Source organism: Chelonia mydas, chromosome 8 (genome assembly GCF_015237465.2).
Source record: "Chelonia mydas isolate rCheMyd1 chromosome 8, rCheMyd1.pri.v2, whole genome shotgun sequence".
Taxonomy (NCBI): Eukaryota; Metazoa; Chordata; order Testudines; family Cheloniidae; genus Chelonia; species Chelonia mydas.
The window spans coordinates 93699464-93717396 of record NC_057854.1 but is presented as its reverse complement, the minus strand read 5'-3'; the positions used below and the strand labels follow the sequence as shown (position 1 = coordinate 93717396).

Genomic DNA, 17933 nt, shown 5'->3' with positions numbered 1-17933 from the left:
ATGAAATTAGTTCAATGACAGGATGCACTCACAGCATGGAGATAAAGAGAATTACTACATTCCATACAGACTCTGGTTACAATCTACACATTTTTCTGGAGAAATCTCTTTTTTAAAAACGAGTTGGTAAAAACAGATCTTCACACTCCATTTTTGTATTTTTCACAGATTTATTTTTGTTGGAGAGATGGTTTAACATACTTGGACAGTACTATATAAGGCTGCTAAAATTAGTGCATGGGAGACCCTGACCATTAGACACTTTCCAAGTGAAAAAGAAAATTGGTAAATGAAGCAAAAAAACCCAATGCCAAGAACCAAAAGCCAAGCACTTAAACCATATATTCATATCAGTGCTATGAATGCAATTTAAAAAAAAATACAACACAAATTAACAAAATTCTCACACTATCACAGCTATGTATAGTTGAAACTTACGAATGGACTTTCTAATCCATTGTCAACTGAACATACAAAATCAAAAGGAAACAAACATTTCATATTGGCGCTGGCATGATGTTGGAAGAATAAATTTGAGGATCAGATCCCCAGCTGGCGTAAATCAGCGAAGCTCCATGAGGATCAAAGGAGCTATGCTGATTCACATCAGCTGACAATCAGACCCAACAAGCTTAAAGAGCAAAATAGAACGCAAGCCCCGTTATCAGTGGCCTACATATTTCTAGTGTCTTTACCTGACTGTGGGGTCCCATCATGCTGTTAGGATTGTGAGGTGGAGGCTGTGCGTGTGGCGAGGGCTGAGAACCAGGTGGTCCCTGTGAGGTCAGACAGTAGAAGGAGGTTATAGATTAGCACATGAAAGCGCAGAAAGAGCTAAAAAGGATTTACTGGTGGATCTGTTTGTAGGGAGGCCAATCTCGTTTTAGCTGAGTTTCTATTCATTTGTAATGGAAGAACAACGAATAATGATATATGCAAAAAAAATTAATTAAAAAAAATAGAACATCTGTCAAAGCACACCAGCAACCTTACAGTAATGGTTTAGAATTCAACCAGTCTGCAATGACAAATACATTTGGATATGCTTTAAAAAAGTGTGTATATGGAGAGAAAAAGAAGTCTTCTCCACTACCCTCCCACACCTTCCTGAAGGTAAGGAACACCTTAAAGGGCTTCCTTTTGATTTGTGGGTCAAATGGTTAATACAAGGTATTAAAAATAGTGTCGAGGCAAAGATCTTGCTTAGAAGCACATCCCATGTTTGTGCCAGATATTTAAGTTGAAGCCTAGTTTAGCTCCAATAAATGGATGGCAGAACTCCAACCCATTTCTACATGCAGGGCTGTGTTGTTACCCTTAAAGATGCAATATCCTTCCCCAAGACGAATCACCTAAATGATGCAAGTAAAGTTTCTTTTGAGTAAAGCGATACTAAACATGTCTGGGGGAAAAAAGAAAGATTAGTTCATGTAGCTTTTAACACCACAAGACAGCAGTTTGACATTTTGGGGTTGAACACCAATCTCCCCCCCACCTTTAAAGCATGAAAAGAAAGTTTGCTTGGAAAATGTGAGCTCTGAGCAAGAATACACTGATGCATGTTAATGTTAAAAAAAAAAAAAAAAAAAAATTCAAGTCCAAGAACTTGTAATTGGTACAGAAAGCAAATAAGCCTTGTAAGTATGTTATGTGAAGCAGCCACACACTTCAGGAAAAGCACAGCAGCAGATGTTCTATACCTGCCACATTACTAATTTCAACAAGTGTTCGCCTTCTAGCTGCTGCCAGCAATGGCATGGTTTGTTACCATGAGCAATTTTCTTAATTAACAGACATTAATTAGCCATTTAGCAATTTTGCAAGCATTTGTTTAGCAGCTTTCCTAAACATGAATACCACTGTGATAATGGTACTGATTAGAGGGGTCCCCTAATTAACAGTACAGGGAAGGAAAATTGAAATCACATAAATTAAAAAGGGAGGGGAAGTTAATGAAGGCAGGACATTTGCACCTGCAAATCTTTTGTACTACAGAAACTTGAGTGCAACCTAAATAAAGTAAGAGGAATTTTTTTTTAAGTGTTACACAGAAAGACACAGCCACAAAGATTAAAACAGAACAGCCCTCTGTCAATCTTCCATGTTTAGTTTATATGCTCATATAAATGAATCTGTTGCATTAAGAGGACATACATAACTAGTACTACCTTGTAATTTATAACTAGTACAGTAAGGCAAGAATAGTTCTCTTACCTCTCCTAGATTCACTATTCTTGGCAGAAGTATTAACTCAGAGTTGCAACACCCCACCATGCCCCACCACCACTTCAAAAAAACCCTCTGAATATTTCCCCCGCTGGCATGTTTGCAGAACTGATGTCACCCCCTCCCCGAAGAAATCCTTCCAAAGCAGAGGAGACAAAGCTAGAATCATCGCAATCTGAACCCCAATCATTTTGTTTATTTCACTGGGACATTTCAGGCCCTTTTAAACGTTCCCTTCCTGAACTGAAAGAGGAGAAAAATCCCATAATAAACCAACTATCTACTGAATACCTACTAGACAAGCACAGGGAATGGAGTCTGTCCAGAGTAGTGGATCTCACTAGGAGAAATCAGTCACATGCAAAAAAAATAAATAAATCTCATTTTGCCTTTCTTCTCTGATGGATCCACTATGCTAGACAGAAGTCAGACCTCCAGGGAAGCTGCCAGTGTGATCACCACCCACCAACCATGTGAAGAAAGTAAATTTGGCCCCGGACCCTGCAATTGACAACATGCAGATGGACTGTTGAGCCTGTGAAGAACTCCACTGGAGTCTATGAAGTCCACTCAACATGCTGCAAATTGCAGGACTGGAGCTTAGTGAGTAAGTAAAACAACAGTCACTACAAATAAAATAAAAAGGTGATTGTGGGTCAAATGAAAGACACCACAGAGAAACCCTTGCTAGTTAAAACTGCCTCAAGATTAAAAAGATCCTTTATGATGTACATTCAGGTAGCTTTGAGCTCAAAAATGGCCGTTTCCCACAAGAAATATTCTCTCTATTTATAGATTACACACCACTCCCTCTTCATCCTGAAAAACATACGCAGAACGGAAAGATGGGCCTGTTGCCCAAATACTGTATCCAAAGAGAAAAGACCAACTCAATTTTGTAACACTCTGGGAAAGAAGGAATTGACCACAAGTTGGGAAGAAACCTATAAGACTGCTAAGAGGGCTGATGTTTCTCCATCCAATACCTTGCATCTTTGGCAGAATGAACCCCAATCTCTACAGCATTTCCTGGTGTGCTGATTCATCTACCTGGGGAATGGGATCGTTTGTTCGCTGTGGCGAAGCGAGAGAATGTAGCCGCTTTCATGAGACTGCCCAACGCCATGAGCAAGGCATTACACCTTCTTCCACAGATGAGAATGGTTCAGATAGAAATTATTAACCAGACCGCTTCCTGAGAATGAAAGTGCATTTCTAAGTGGCATAAAGGCTCATGACGGATAGTTCCTTTTCCTGTTGACTGCTTTAGGAGGAGCTCAGTGTTCTAAGCCAGGCACAGTCTGGGGCTGTCATGCAAACCTGCCCAGCCAGAGAGAGTTGTAACTACAGGTCTACAAAAATGCAATAAAAAGGAACCCAGCTCGCTTAACCCTCTGGCCAAGCTGCAAGGCAGGTGAAAGGATCTGGCGAGTCAGGAAACAGACACCAAGGATGGCTGTTTGAAAGGAGCATTAGTAAGGGCCAGTGGCACCACTTAAAGAGATTCTGGCTCCCCGGGTGACCTAATCAGGAGGCAACTGGCAGCTACAGCTACACATAGTGAGAGATATCAGGATGCAACCAATGACTTCAGCAGGGGAGGAAGCGTGGCACAGTGATGAGACTAACCTCAGTGAGCACCTTCTCGGACCTTGTGCAAAAGGCTTTCTTTAGGGGGATCCTAAGGTAACTCCTGGGGAAAAGGAGAGGCAGTGTCTGTTGGGGCGTCGCGGATGCCAGAATCTGTATGGGACTCAGTAAGTCCAAGGCGGCAGCAGGAGCTGAGATCAGGAAGCATCAAGGAATCACGATATAACCCGGGCTTGCTCTATCCAGAAGAGCACATGGTTTGATGCTGGACTCCCTGCGAGGGAGTCTCTGCCCTGTACTGGAACATGCCTGCAGGCTCTGTGGCTGGATTCAGACTCTGCAGGGGGAGCAGACAGGCACTGTTTTGCTGCAGTCCCCAAGAGAGTTCCAACCCATCTGTCAGCAAAAGGGGGGAGGAAGGGGGGAGAGAGAGAGGCTGGCTTGCAGGAAACGCCATTACTGAAGGGGAAACAGGCCAGCACCCAGTGTGAAGACTGCCTTGCTGTCCAGCACACCAGGAGGCAGTGCAGACCTGGTGGTGTGCCAATGGGGCGGTAAGTGCTTGGGGAATCCTTCGGTGCTCACAAGCACTGCACTCCAAATTAAGAGCCCTGCGCCGAACACGCCAGGAAAGGCTGGGGGTGGAGGGGTCACTAGTCTTCCTTAAAGTCCTTCCATGAAGATTCTCTTCATTCCAAGAAGCCAAGCTGGGTCGCAGGAATTGACAGGGGAAAAAAACCAACAGGAACCTTGTTTCCCGGGGGGGGGGGGGGGGGGGGGGGGGGGGGGATTACTTGAGAGCAGAGGGCTTATCCCAAGAGCCACATAGCTTCAGAAACAGCACTGCTAAACCACCCTCTCCCACTAGCTGACACACCCTGGAGAATTACCAAACTGAGCAGATACGATTCCTTTGCATTGGTGCTTAACCTAGCTATGGCAAGTGTCTGTGTCAACCTAATCGTCTGGGTTGGCTGCATATCTACGGGCTTTCACCTCTGGGGTATGGCAGGTTGTCGCATAAGGAAAAGGCAATATAAACCTGGCATGACCTGGAGGGGAACCTTAGTAAGCCCTGGTCTACACTAGGACTTTAGGTCGAATTTAGCAGCGTTAAATCGATGTAAACCTGCACCTGTCCACACGATGAAGCCCTTTATTTCAACTTAAAGGGCTCTTAAAATCGATTTCCTTACTCCATCCCTGACAAGTGGATTAGCGCTTAAATCGGCCTTGCCGGGTCGAATTTGGGGTACTGTGGACACAATTAGACAGTATTGGCCTCCGGGAGCTATCCCAGAGTGCTCCATTGTGACCGCTCTGGACAGCACTCTCAACTCGGATGCACTGGCCAGGTAGACAGGAAAAGAACTGCGAACTTTTGAATCTCATTTCCTGTTTGGCCAGCGTGGCAAGCTGCAGGTGACCATGCAGAGCTCATCAGCAGAGGTGACCATGATGGAATCCCAAAATCGCAAAAGAGCTCCAGCATGGACTGAACGGGAGGAACGGGATCTGATCGCTGTATGGGGAGAGGAATCCGTGCTATCAGAACTCCGTTCCAGTTTTCGAAATGCCAAAACCTTTGTCAAAACCTCCCAGGGCATGAAGGACAGAGGCCATAACAGGGACCCGAAGCAGTGCCGCGTGAAACTTAAGGAGCTGAGGCAAGCCTACCAGAAAACCAGAGGGGTGAACGGCCGCTCCGGGTCAGAGCCCCAAACAGGCCGCTTCTATGATGAGCTGCATGCCATTTTAGGGGGTTCAGCCACCACTACCTCAGCCGTGTTGTTTGACTCCTTCAATGGAGATGGAGGCAACACGGAAGCAGGTTTTGGGGACGAAGAAGATGAGGTTGTAGATAGCTCACAGCAAGCAAGCGGAGAAACCGGTTTTCCCGACAGCCAGGAACTGTTTCTCACCCTGGACCCGGAGCCAGTACCCCCCGAACCCACCCAAGGCTGCTTCCTGGACCCGGCAGGCAGAGAAGGGACCTCCGGTAAGTGTACCTTTTAAAATACTATACATGGTTTAAAAGCAAGCATGTGAAAGGATTAATTTGCCCTGGCATTCGCGGCTCTCCTGGATGTACTCCCAAACCTTTGCAAAAGGTTTCTGGGGAGGGCAGCCTTATTGCGTCCTTCATGGTAGGACACTTTACCACTCCAGGCCAGTAACACGTACTCGGGAATCACTGTACAACAAAGCATTGCAGTGTATGTTTGCTGGCGTTCAAACAACATCCGTTCTTTATCTCTCTGTGTTATCCTCAGGAAAGTGAGATATCATTCATGGTCACCTGGTTGAAATAGGGTGCTTTTCTTCAGGGGACACTCAGAGGAGCCCGTTCCTGCTGGGCTGTTTGCCTGTGACTGAACAGAAATGTTCCCCGCTGTTAGCCATGGGGAGGGGGGAGGGTTGAGGGGGTAGCCACACAGTGGGGGGAGGCAAAATGCGACTTTGTAATGAAAGCACATGTGCTATGTATGTAATGTTAACAGCAAGGTTTACCCTGAAAGAGTGTAGCCACTGTTTTATAAAATGTGTCGTTTTAAATACCGCTGTCCCTTTTTTTTTCCTCCACCAGCTGCATGTGTTTCAATGATCACAGGATCTTCTCCTTCCCAGAGGCTAGTGAAGATTAGAAAGAAAAAAAAAAAAACACACTCGTGATGAAATGTTCTCTGAGCTCATGCTGTCCTCCCACACTGACAGAGCACAGACGAATGCGTGGAGGCAAATAATGTCAGAGTGCAGGAAAGCACAAAATGACCAGGAGGAGAGGTGGTGGGCTGAAGAGAGGGCAGAAGCTCAAATGTGGCGGCAGCGTGATGAGAGGAGGCAGGATTCAATGCTGAGGCTGCTGGAGGATCAAACCAGTATGCTCTAGTGTATGGTTGAGCTGCAGCAAAGGCAGCCTGGAGCACAAACTGCCACTACAGCCCCTGTGTAACCAACCGCCCTCCTCCCCAAGTTCCATAGTCTCCACACCCAGACGCCCAAGAACGCGGTGGGGGGGCCACCGGCCAACCAGCCACTCCGCCACAGAGGATTGCCCAAAAAAAAGAAGGTTGGCATTCAATAAATTTTAAAGTTGTAAACTTTTAAAGTGCTGTGTGGCATTTTCCTTCCCTCCTCCACCACCCCTCCTGGGCTACCTTGGTAGTCATCCCCCTATTTGTGTGATGAATGAATAAAGAATGCATGAATGTGAAGCAACAAGGACTTTATTGCCTCTCCAAGCGGTGATCGAAGGGAGGAGGGGAGGGGTGGTTAGCTTACAGGGAAGTAGAGTGAACCAAGGGGCGGGGGGTTTCATCAAGGAGAAACAAAGAAAACTTTCACACCGTAGCCTGGCCAGTCATGAAACTGGTTTTCAAAGCTTCTCTGATGTGTACCGCACCCTCCTGTGCTCTTCTAACTGCCCTGGTGTCTGGCTGCGCGTAACCAGCAGCCAGGCGATTTGCCTCAACCTCCCACCCCGCCATAAACGTCTCCCCCTTACTCTCACAGATATTGTGGAGCGCACAGCAAGCAGTAATAAGTGGGAATATTGGTTTCGCTGAGGTCTAAGCGAGTCAGTAAACTGCGCCAGCGCGCCTTTAAACGTCCAAATGCACATTCTACCACCATTCTGCACTTGCTCAGCCTGTAGTTGAACAGCTCCTGACTACTGTCCAGGCTGCCCGTGTACGGCTTCATGAGCCATGGCATTAAGGGGTAGGCTGGGTCCCCAAGGATAACTATAGGCATTTCAACATCCCCAACAGTTATTTTCTGGTCTGGGAATAAAGTCCCTTCCTGCAGCTTTTGAAACAGACCAGAGTTCCTGAAGATGTGAGCGTCATGTACCTTTCCCGGCCATCCCACGTTGATGTTGGTGAAACATCCCTTGTGATCCACCAGAGCTTGCAGCACTATTGAAAAGTACCCCTTGCGGTTTATGTACTCGCCGGCTTGGTGCTCCGGTGCCAAGATAGGGATATGGGTTCCGTCTATGGCCCCACCACAGTTAGGGAATCCCATTGCAGCAAAGCCATCCACTATGACCTGCACATTTCCCAGGGTCACTACCCTTGATATCAGCAGATCTTTGATTGCGTGGGCTACCTGCATCACAGCAGCCCCCACAGTAGATTTGCCCACTCCAAATTGATTCCCAACTGACCGGTAGCTGTCTGGCGCTGCAAGCTTCCACAGGGCTATCGCCACTCGCTTCTCACCTGTGAGGGCTGCTCTCATCTTGGTATTCATGCGCTTCAGAGCAGGGGAAAGCAAGTCACAAAGTTCCATGAAAGTGCCCTTACGCATGCGAAAGTTTCACAGCCACTGGGAATCGTCCCAGATCTGCAACACTATGCGGTCCCACCAGTCTGTGCTTGTTTCCCGAGCCCAGAATCGGCGTTCCACAGCATGAACATGCCCCATTAGCACCATGATGCATGCATTGGCAGGGCCCATGCTTTCAGAGAAATCTGTGTCCACGTCCTGATCACTCACGCGACCGCGCTGGTGTCGCCTCCTCGCCCGGTATCGCTGTGCCAGGTTCTGGTGCTGCATATACTGCTGGATAATGCGTGTGGTGTTTAATGTGCTCCTAATTGCCAAAGTGAGCTGAGCGGCCTCCATGCTTGCCTTGGTATGGCGTCCGCACAGAAAAAAGGCGCGGAACGATTGTCTGCCGTTGCTCTGACAGAGGGGGGGGCGGCTGACGACACAGCTTACAGGGTTGGCTTCAGGGAGCTAAAATCAACAAATGGGGTGGCTTTACATCAAGGAGTATTTCAGGCAGGACTTCACGGAGGGTTCCAATAAGAAATGGTGCACCTAAGTTATTGTCCTTATTGGAACAAGGAGGTTAGTCTGGCCTCTGATTGATACATGGCTAGATTTACCTCGCTGCACCTTCTCTGAGTGACTGCAGTGTGACCTAGAGGAATGAGTCCCCTAGACGGGGGAGGGGGGGGAAGCAAATGAGTACAACACAAATCTGGTCTATTTCTTGTTTTGATACACTCCATCTATCTTTTCCATCTTTGGCTGGCAGCAGACGGTGCAGAAGGACTGCATGCCATCCACATCTCATGGCTGCTCGGCAGAAGATGGTACAATAGGCCTGCTAGCCATCCTCATCTCTTGCCTGCCCGGCAGAAGATGATGCAATCTGTATCGCCTGCCTGCTCACCATAAGATGGTTCAATAGGACTGACTGCAGGACTAAAGAGAGTGACTTGATCAAGTCACTCCAAATTTAGTCCCTGCGCCCATGTCTGCCCAGGCGCTCCTGGCCAACGTGGCCAGGAGCATCTCGGACATGACGATGACGGCTACCAGTCCTATTGCACCGTCTGCTGCCACAAGGCAATGGGTTGCTGCTGCTGCTGTGTAGCAATGCCGTACCGCATCTGCCAGCACCCAGGAGACATACGGTGACAGTGAGCTGAGCAGGCTCCATGCTTGCCGTGGTATGGAGTCTGCACAGGTAACTCAGGAAAAAAGGCGCGAAACAATTGTCTGCCCTTGCTTTCACGGAGGGAGGGAGGGAACGGGGGCCTGACGATATGTATCCAGAACCACCCGCGACAATGTTTTAGCCCCATCAGGCATTGGGATCTCAACCCAGAATTCCAATGGGCAGCGGAGACTGCGGGAACTGTGGGATAGCTACCCACAGTGCAACGCTCCGGAAGTTGACTCTAGCCTCGGTACTGTGGAAGCACTCCGCCGAGTTAATGCACTTAGAGCATTTTCTGTGGGGACACACACTCGAATATATAAAACAGATTTCTAAAAAACCGACTTCTATAAATTTGACCTAATTTTGTAGCGTAGACATACCCTAAGAATGGTTTCAGAGTACACCAGGTATACTGCTGCTCTGATGGGAATGGAGTAAGAAGACTATGACGACATATGACAGTTTCCCTACCACCAGGAGGTACTGTTTCTTCTAAGGTGACCAGACAGCAAGTGTGAAAAATCAGGACAGGGAGTCGGGGGGGGGGGGGGGGTCATCATAGGAGCCTATATAAGAAAAAGACCCAAAAACTGGGACTGTCCCTATAAAATCGGGACATCTGGTCACCCTAGCTTCTTCTACCTATGTCCGGGGAGAGACCAATGAAAGTCATTAACCATTACAGTTAAGCTGCTTTTTAAAAATAAGGCTAAAAGATGGATTTCTCATTTTGCCACGCATCTCAGTAACACCTTCTGCCTTTATCTTAAACGGACTTCAGTTTCAGAGCGGAATGGTCTACTGTTAATTGCACAAGGCATCAGAGGGATAAAAAAAGTAGTAAAAAGATCATTATCACTCCTAAAAGCATGGTTAGGGAACTGCTACAGGAAATCCAGTGGCTTCCCCAAAATGTGAGTACCTCTTTTTGGAAAAATCAAGGTAGCCATTAACAACTTTCAAGAAACTTCTAGCCAGTGAACACACATGCCCAAATGGTCAGTTACATCCCTCCAAAAATGGAAAGATCTCAGAGAAGAATTGAGAATAGTCAATGTCCTGCCTGAACACTGATTTCAATAGAATCTGTGACACCCCGTCTGTGGCTAAAGCTGTTATCGGCAAGAACATTTCAGCCTGGGTTCAACGACAGCGTGGAGAAGGACTGGAAGTGGCACAGGAGAACAGCACTGCTGAAGCTGTGCAGAGAACAGTAATGCACAGCAAGAGTTTCAAAACACACCCATCATTAAATTGCCCTGACAAATAAAGCTGCACTTTCGTCACAGCAGAGTTAAGCACCCACAATGCAGCCGTGACTCAGCTTCTGCTGAAGAAGAGTTTTCCATATACCAGCGTGCAAGTAGGTGTGGTTAACATACATTTAGGACACTGTTGTAAAGCAGACTGAAATTTTGGAGCTATGATTAAAGCTTTAAGACCAGGAAATCTATTCCACAGAATAAGTGTTTCAGCGTAAAACATCAGCAATTTGACAGAGAATGGATACCCCACCCCGCCTTCAAATTGGAAGTGCATCTTGGGATTTTTTGTGACTGAAATGCATCAACTGTGGACTGGGTGCTTTTCCCCTTAAGATGCTGTCTACCTTCTTCTAACAAGCCTTGTCATATGGTTAGAAGGAGTTAGATGAGGGCACAGACTGCTTACAGTTGTGTTTGAGAACAGTTTCAGGTACCGTTTAAGCCACTTGGAAAAGGAGTTCGACACTCAGATATTTGAAAACACCCATGCCTCAATTTGGAATTGGCCATTGCTTGGGGCTTTCATCTTTTGACCCTTCCGTTCCTAATGGCACAGCTGCGTGAAGGTATATTCCACTCACGCTCAACTAGCCTGGGCTTTTCCCCTGCTGAAGTGTTACATGAGAACAGCCACCTGGGACAAAGCAGCAGAGGTTAAAAGCGACACTTGCATGCATGAAGCAAGCGCGCAGTCTGACACGTGTGTCACCTCCCACCCAAATTACATGGAAAAGCATTAGAATGGTTCTGCCCTACCTGCCGGTGTTAATTAAAAGGGGAGAGATCAATCTCTGCCCTTAAGTAAGACTGATCAGCAAGAAGATCACTGCAATTCACGACAGCACATTTCTGAATTCCTCTGAAGAAAAGCTGGTCTTGGACTGGGATCTGTCTGCACGCTTCCAAACAGACAGTCCTTTTTTCTGGTACAGCTTGCTTAATCTCCAAAAAGTTCACAATTTGCCAAAATACAGCTCAGCATAAAGAACAGCAGCGGTTAACTGAGTCCTTTCCAAGAAGCTCCAACTCTTCGCCCCCTCTCCCCCATCCGCTCCACAATAGACAGACAGACTGTAATGGCCCTGTGCAAGCTGCAAGCACGCGAGAAATTGTAACATACTCCCAGGAAATTCAAGACTTTGTGAAACATTTTGTTGGCAAGCAGCACATGGCAGTAAATCAAATCCTCATGGCCGCATTATTGTTCAATAGTAATGCTCATGACAGCTACTTCTGGATAATATAACTGCAGATGTACAGTTTATGCAAACATCTCGGCAAACGCTGCATGCTCTTTCAACTTGTTATGCAGCATGGGAGGAGCTGGATGTTTTCAAACGGCAACAACAACAAGCATCTGAAAATGTTAGCTACTTCCTGTCTGCTACCCTGAGGCCACTAAATCCATTGTGCTCAAATTAAACTGCAGCCTTCCATTCTATTTTCTTCTGCTCTCCTACATCCCAATCCCTTCCAGCTTTTACAGCACCGCTTAAGATTCATTTCGTACCTCTTATTCAAAAAAAACCAGAACGTCTGGATGTTCTCTCTAAATATTTGCAGATGTTCTACAACCAAGGAGAATTGCATTTCAACCAAGAGTGCCTGTTGGGTCTTTATTTTCCTAGTTTAAAAAAAAAAAAAACAAGACAATTGTTCTTTTGGTTATAAATCTATCAGTGAACTCATCTGACTGATCACAAGGGTTCAGCAATATGGAATGCTTTAATGAGACGATGAACTGGCTCCAATCAGGGGAGCCAACGCTTCTATTGGGATGTTCAACATACATTACCTAAACCTGTCTAATAGGATGGGGCCAGACCCCCACAAAAAAAATCCTGATTTTTTTAAAAATGCTTGTTCAGGTACAAGACTAATTATCAGGGATTTCACTCCGTATTAAGAGGGAAAAACAAGTGCTTCTGAGCAAGTGAGAGCTGAACTTTGTGATTATTTCAATATCTCTTTTAGACGGTTTAGCCCACTATTTCCCAAACTTGTGACAGCTGTGCCCCTTTTCAGAAAAATTAAACTCATTTCCCCTTCCAGCAGCCCTACTCTGGCTAGTTCTTTGGGTCATCCCCACTTTGAGATGGGCTGGGGTAAATGTTCTGAACATAATTCCTATTCTTTCTTACATACGTTGATGAGCAGTGAATAGTTAATTATGCTGACATTTGACATATCGGCATCTGACTTAGCACCCAATGGAACGAATGGGGCGGTCTGCAACTCAGACATCATTTCAAGTTCTCGATAGAGATCTGCTTGAGTCTACATCGCTTATGCTCAATTCACTTTTTGAAAGTTTTCTTCACAATCGTAACAGCTAGAAACTTTTTTAAATGAAAGAGGAGACTTCAGGAAACAACCTGCCCAGTCTCCCCCCACACTTTGGGAAACAATGGTTTAACTCATTGCTTGACACAAGTTGCTTTATCTTCTCTCAGGTACTTCTGAAAGACTTATCACAGTGGTCTGGGAAGACAATTACAGGTACCTGTAGGTGTTCTAGTCCATTTCTGTCAGCACGGCTCATTACCGTGGCCTTAACTAGATAGACTATGAGAAATATATTTTTAAGAGACAAATCTATACCAATAGATAATAGAAGTGTTTTGTTGTTGCTGATGAGATTATTTCCACTCTATCTTTCATGAGCTCAACTTCTCAACCTTCTTGTAAAATATTAAACATGGAAAATTGCACAAGCGATCACAGTTGCATGTGTGTGTCAATTTATGTTTCAGGAGTAATTTAGCACAAATGGATCATGTTTTATGAGATGCATACTTTCAGATAATGGGTTTTTTTTATTTTTAAAAACATTTTTAAGTACCTCTTGGGGTGGGGAGAATAATGAATAGTATAACAAGGTAAAGTATCAACACAACAAGTTATCTACAATTTATACTTCGCTAAAGGAAGGCATCCCACATTTTAAATGATATTTCTCTAGATACACATTCCAACATAAAAGAGGGTACCCAAAATGTGATTTGCCATCATTAGAGAGAGTTCTGAAATTGTATATTTTATTGGGTAGAAAAATAGAACCTAGCCCCCCTTTTAAAAGATAGAACTCTAAGATGCCAACTGGGAAAATTAAATCACTAAAATTCTTTATTAGAGAAACTCTGGAATCCTTCAAAATAAGTGCAGGAATGTATCAAAGAACCTTCAACCAGTCTATCAGAAAACACTGCAGAGATTAAAGAGGCATTTTCCATAGCAGCAGACACCATCATTCCCCGCTACCTTAGAACTCCACAGTTAATCACGACAACATTAGCAGTAGGTGAGATGCATATTAAAGGCATGAGGCCTGACTTGCTATCCAAAGGATTAATGCTCTACTTTAACTCAAGCCATATATGCAATAGTCAGGAATGCAACCGCATTTTACAGCCCAAACGACAGGAAACTTAAAAAAAAAAACCCAAAAAGAAACCCTGTCCTGCAGCAGCAGCATGATTCATCATGTACTCAGGTTCAGGATACAGGGCTCTGGCAGCAGCTGCGCAAAATTCACAGTGTTTAGCAAGCCATACCTCAGTTACTAGGAGACTCAAATGGCTGCCTGACCTATGGGCATCTGAAATGACGACTCTTACCTGCAAGTTTGGATTTAGTGTCCCACACATTGCTGAACAGCTTGGTTATTCTCCCTGCTCAGGGTAAGTGACAGTCAAGCAGGACCAATCCTGCTTTGGAACCCTGTCAAACACCCATCCTTCCCCATAGCTGTGATATTCCAGAATCATATCAATTAAGAGAAGGAAGAGACCAGCTATAGGTCACAGAGTCCATCCTCCTGACAGTTCACGATTATTCTCCAGAGTTCCTTACATTTACTGTGGGCTTTGTGCAGTGAATTTAAATGTTTCAAATAATGAGCGCATCCCTCACTGCCCGTGGGAGACACTGCCACGGGGCTAGAGGCTGCATTCCCAACTGCAAAGCTGACCATGCTCAGAAATGTTTACACTGCTGCAGTTTTACCGCTCGTTTGGCTGGGGTGTCACTTCTGTAATGCCGTTTTGGAAAAAATATTTTAATATTAATATTAATAGTCCATAAGTGCCTGACTTTCAATGGGACAAAGGCTCTTAAGTCACTTTTGAAAACGTGTAGATGGACTGGGTAGATAGATGTGAGTTCAGATTTTAAGAGGAATTATTTAAGATGGTGCTAGGGGTAGATATAATTTCTCCCTTACTTTATGGGGCTGTATTCCTGACTATTACATGTGTATGGTTTGAGTGTGACAGAGCATTAATTCTCTGGATAGCAAGCGAGGCCTGATGACTAACATTCTCTCACCTACTGCTAAGTCACTTATGAAAAACAGAACTTTAGTTCCTAAATCACTATGGTACTTTTGAAAGCTTATCCTGAGAGCCAGTTTACATTTCTCTCTACATTTCATCCCACCACTCCTAGTATAAACTTTACTTAGACTCCTTCCTGGCATCAAACGCTTCAAGCATCTCCTTCGCTCAACATTACTTATTTGTTCTTTTAACCAATTGTTCTGTCCCGCAAATCAAACTCCAGCAGCGATAAGTTACAGACCAGATGAGCTTTGAAAAGAAAAAAGTTATAAAAGACAAGACTTTCAATAACTCCTCATCTCCCTCTCCATATCCTCACTCCCCAAAAGAGTCACCCAGCTATGAAGTGACTTGGGAGGGAGGGGGCCCTCAGAACTGGCAAAGCAAATCAGAAATTAAGTTTACTGACAGGTAAGAATCCTCATTGTCTGAGATTGTCTTTACAACAACGCTCTTTAAAAATACACCCAATACACAAGGATTTAGTGACAGAATAAGAAACAGGTACTTACTGTCTGAAGAGCTCTACAATTTATGGCTGCACCTAGGGGAGAGGAGTCTAAACCTGCAACCCTTTGTGAATGCCAGAAGGGACCACTCTGCAAACCTCTTCTTTGCCAAGGCTCTGGCTACAATTCATGTCTCATGAGCTCTACTTTCCTGGGTGCAGGGAATTCTTTCTAGAACTGTCTTCTCCTATACACTTCCTGGTCCTTTAGCTTACGAGTTTGAATATCAAAGGCTTACATTCCCTCCCACACTACCAAGATTATCAAAAGATTTCCATCTCTCGTGTCCTCATGAGAACATTTTAGTGCCCTTTTAGAATATCCAGCAGCCCCCACCACCACCTACAGTCCAAGTGTGATTAGGTTAGGACAATAGTTTGAGGGAGGAGTCTTGCATCCCAATTCAAACGAAAGGAGCATGTGACCCTTTGGCATAAATAATGAAAGGAAAGCCCACCCTTTCCCTGTAAGAACCCAAATACAGCTCTCTGCATGCCCGGGCTGCCAGCTTGGGAACTCTCCAAGGCAGACAACACTGTTTAGAAAGACAGATGGCAGAAGGTGCTTAAAGGACAATGAAGTTGCAATGCAAAGAAACAAAGGACAAAACAGGACAATAATTCTTTAAGCTGGTTCAAATTAATACTACCATCAGGAGGAGAGATCCTGCCAGAAAAGCCTCTTTTTCCCCATCTGATGGCTTTGCGAGGTCAGGAGCTTTCATTTTAAGAGGTATCAAAGCCAACCAACATGTGACTTCTCCTGGAAACTAACCAAAATGCCAGAGGAGGCCAACAAAGCCCACTTCCTCTGCAAGGAACCACCAAGGAGAGAATCTATTGGAAATCCCATCATATGCAGGGGAAGGCACAGGAAAACATAGTAACCAGTTCCAAGTATGAGAATGAGTCCCTTGTGGAACAGATCTGGCAAGTTCTCACCAATCCAAATACTAGGGCAATGTTGATACACCCATTGTGAATGCTTCCGCATGCACACACCACTCCCTGGGAAAAACTTTCTGCCTGCTCAAATAATCTCCTGCTAGATTACTTGTGCCGACCGTGAGGTAATGACTTCCTGCCCAGTTCGGTAGAAAGCAACTCCTCTCTCTCCACAACAACTAGACCCTCGTTCCCCTGGGTTTGTCTGTTGGCACCTGTATTGTGGGGTTGAGTTTGCCATGACAACCTACTGTTGCAGAAGATTGTCTTGGAGCTCTCCAGACCACTCTTGTTGCTAATACCTTTACATGCTAAGCTTTTGGCCATCTCTCACAAACTGTCTGAGGCACTGGATGTGCTGGAGAGCTGGAAAAATGGGCTTTGGTTGTCAAAAGAAGCCATGCGGAATCCCATAATTGAGCTCTACGCATAATGCCACAGCTTTCTACTCCCTATAAAAGCAAAGAGGACTGCTGAAGGTGAAGTTATTCAAGTGCCCTGAGCTTCTAGGAAGAGAGCTCTTTGTTTTAGGAGGAGGAGGAGGAGAAGCCTGGAATGGAGGCTTGAAGTTGGGGCAATGCATCAAGAGAAAACGAAGAGCACTGTAAGGATCAGCCCTTGTCTCACAGGAAAGGGGGCAGCATTTGTTGCAAACTCTAAATTGCAGGTTTCTTATAAGACTGAAAACCCTGTTCCACCAGCTGGGCTGAACATCATTTCCAGATGTAATGGTCAGCCAGACAAAGCCATCCTCTGCTGTGAGCAGCTGGAAGACTAATACCACTACTAATCTTTAGTCCCATGCTCTCTTGGGAAGATGTCATCCTCAATTGGGAGGGAAGATGTAGAAGCTGCTGGTGGAAAATGCAAATCCACTACGGGGAGCAATGTCCAGGAAGCATGTTGAACCCCGGCTAGACAGTATCATACTGCTTAATAGAGAGTTTTGAATCGAGGTATCCCCATGGGGAACTATTAGAGATTTGATCTGTGTGGGCCCTCCTGGGGGCTAGGTCTGAGAAGCCCATTGGAGAGTATTTTCCACACGCAGAAAAAACAGGATCACCCCTTGTATTTTCTTGCTGCTTCCTAGGAATCTCATGACATTCACCTTGCCTGGGAGCAGGCGACAGGATGTTTTGCCCTTCTCATGCTATCTCACAGAGACAGATTCATAGAGGTGGTGGGTTAAGGAGAGGCAAGTTCTGTGGCTGTTGCCAACACTTCGTTATTCTAAGGGGTCCACAGAGTAGTGACAGGGTAAGAAATCGGTGTCAGAAATTGCTTACATTCCAGTAGAAAAGCCCATGTAACCACGCTAACTTGTGAAAAATGGTGGTTCCTGACATGGTAGCAGAGTAAGGAAAATCCCTTCCGTTTCCCCTTAACTTCATATTATATGTGAACGGCCCTGCCAGCAATGAAGCCATCCTCTAAAGCCATCCTCTCCTGATGGCCTGAGGCTCCCACTCCTACAAAACCAGCAGTGACAGGGCTGTAAGAGTGGCACACTAACCCCACCAAGGTGGACTAATGGTGGCTTCATTCTCTGGCCCAGTGGAAGACCCGGGGTTGGCTGGCTACACATGTACTTAATAAGTGCA

At 45.4% G+C, this 17933-nt stretch overlaps 1 protein-coding gene across 9 annotated transcripts in view; it reads right to left on the bottom strand.

Annotated features, from left to right (window-relative positions):
- The window catches only part of SSBP3 (single stranded DNA binding protein 3), a 138226-nt gene that overhangs the window by 20405 nt on the left and 99888 nt on the right, over positions 1-17933 (bottom strand). For 5 of the 9 annotated variants that reach the window (XM_037907803.2, XM_037907805.2, XM_037907802.2 and 2 more), the window contains one exon: positions 696-776. The exons of the other annotated variants lie outside the window; for them this stretch is intronic. In XM_037907803.2, coding sequence (XP_037763731.1) covers positions 696-776 — 81 coding nt within the window. The remainder of the gene's footprint in view (positions 1-695; positions 777-17933) is intronic. 9 annotated transcript variants of the gene reach the window in all.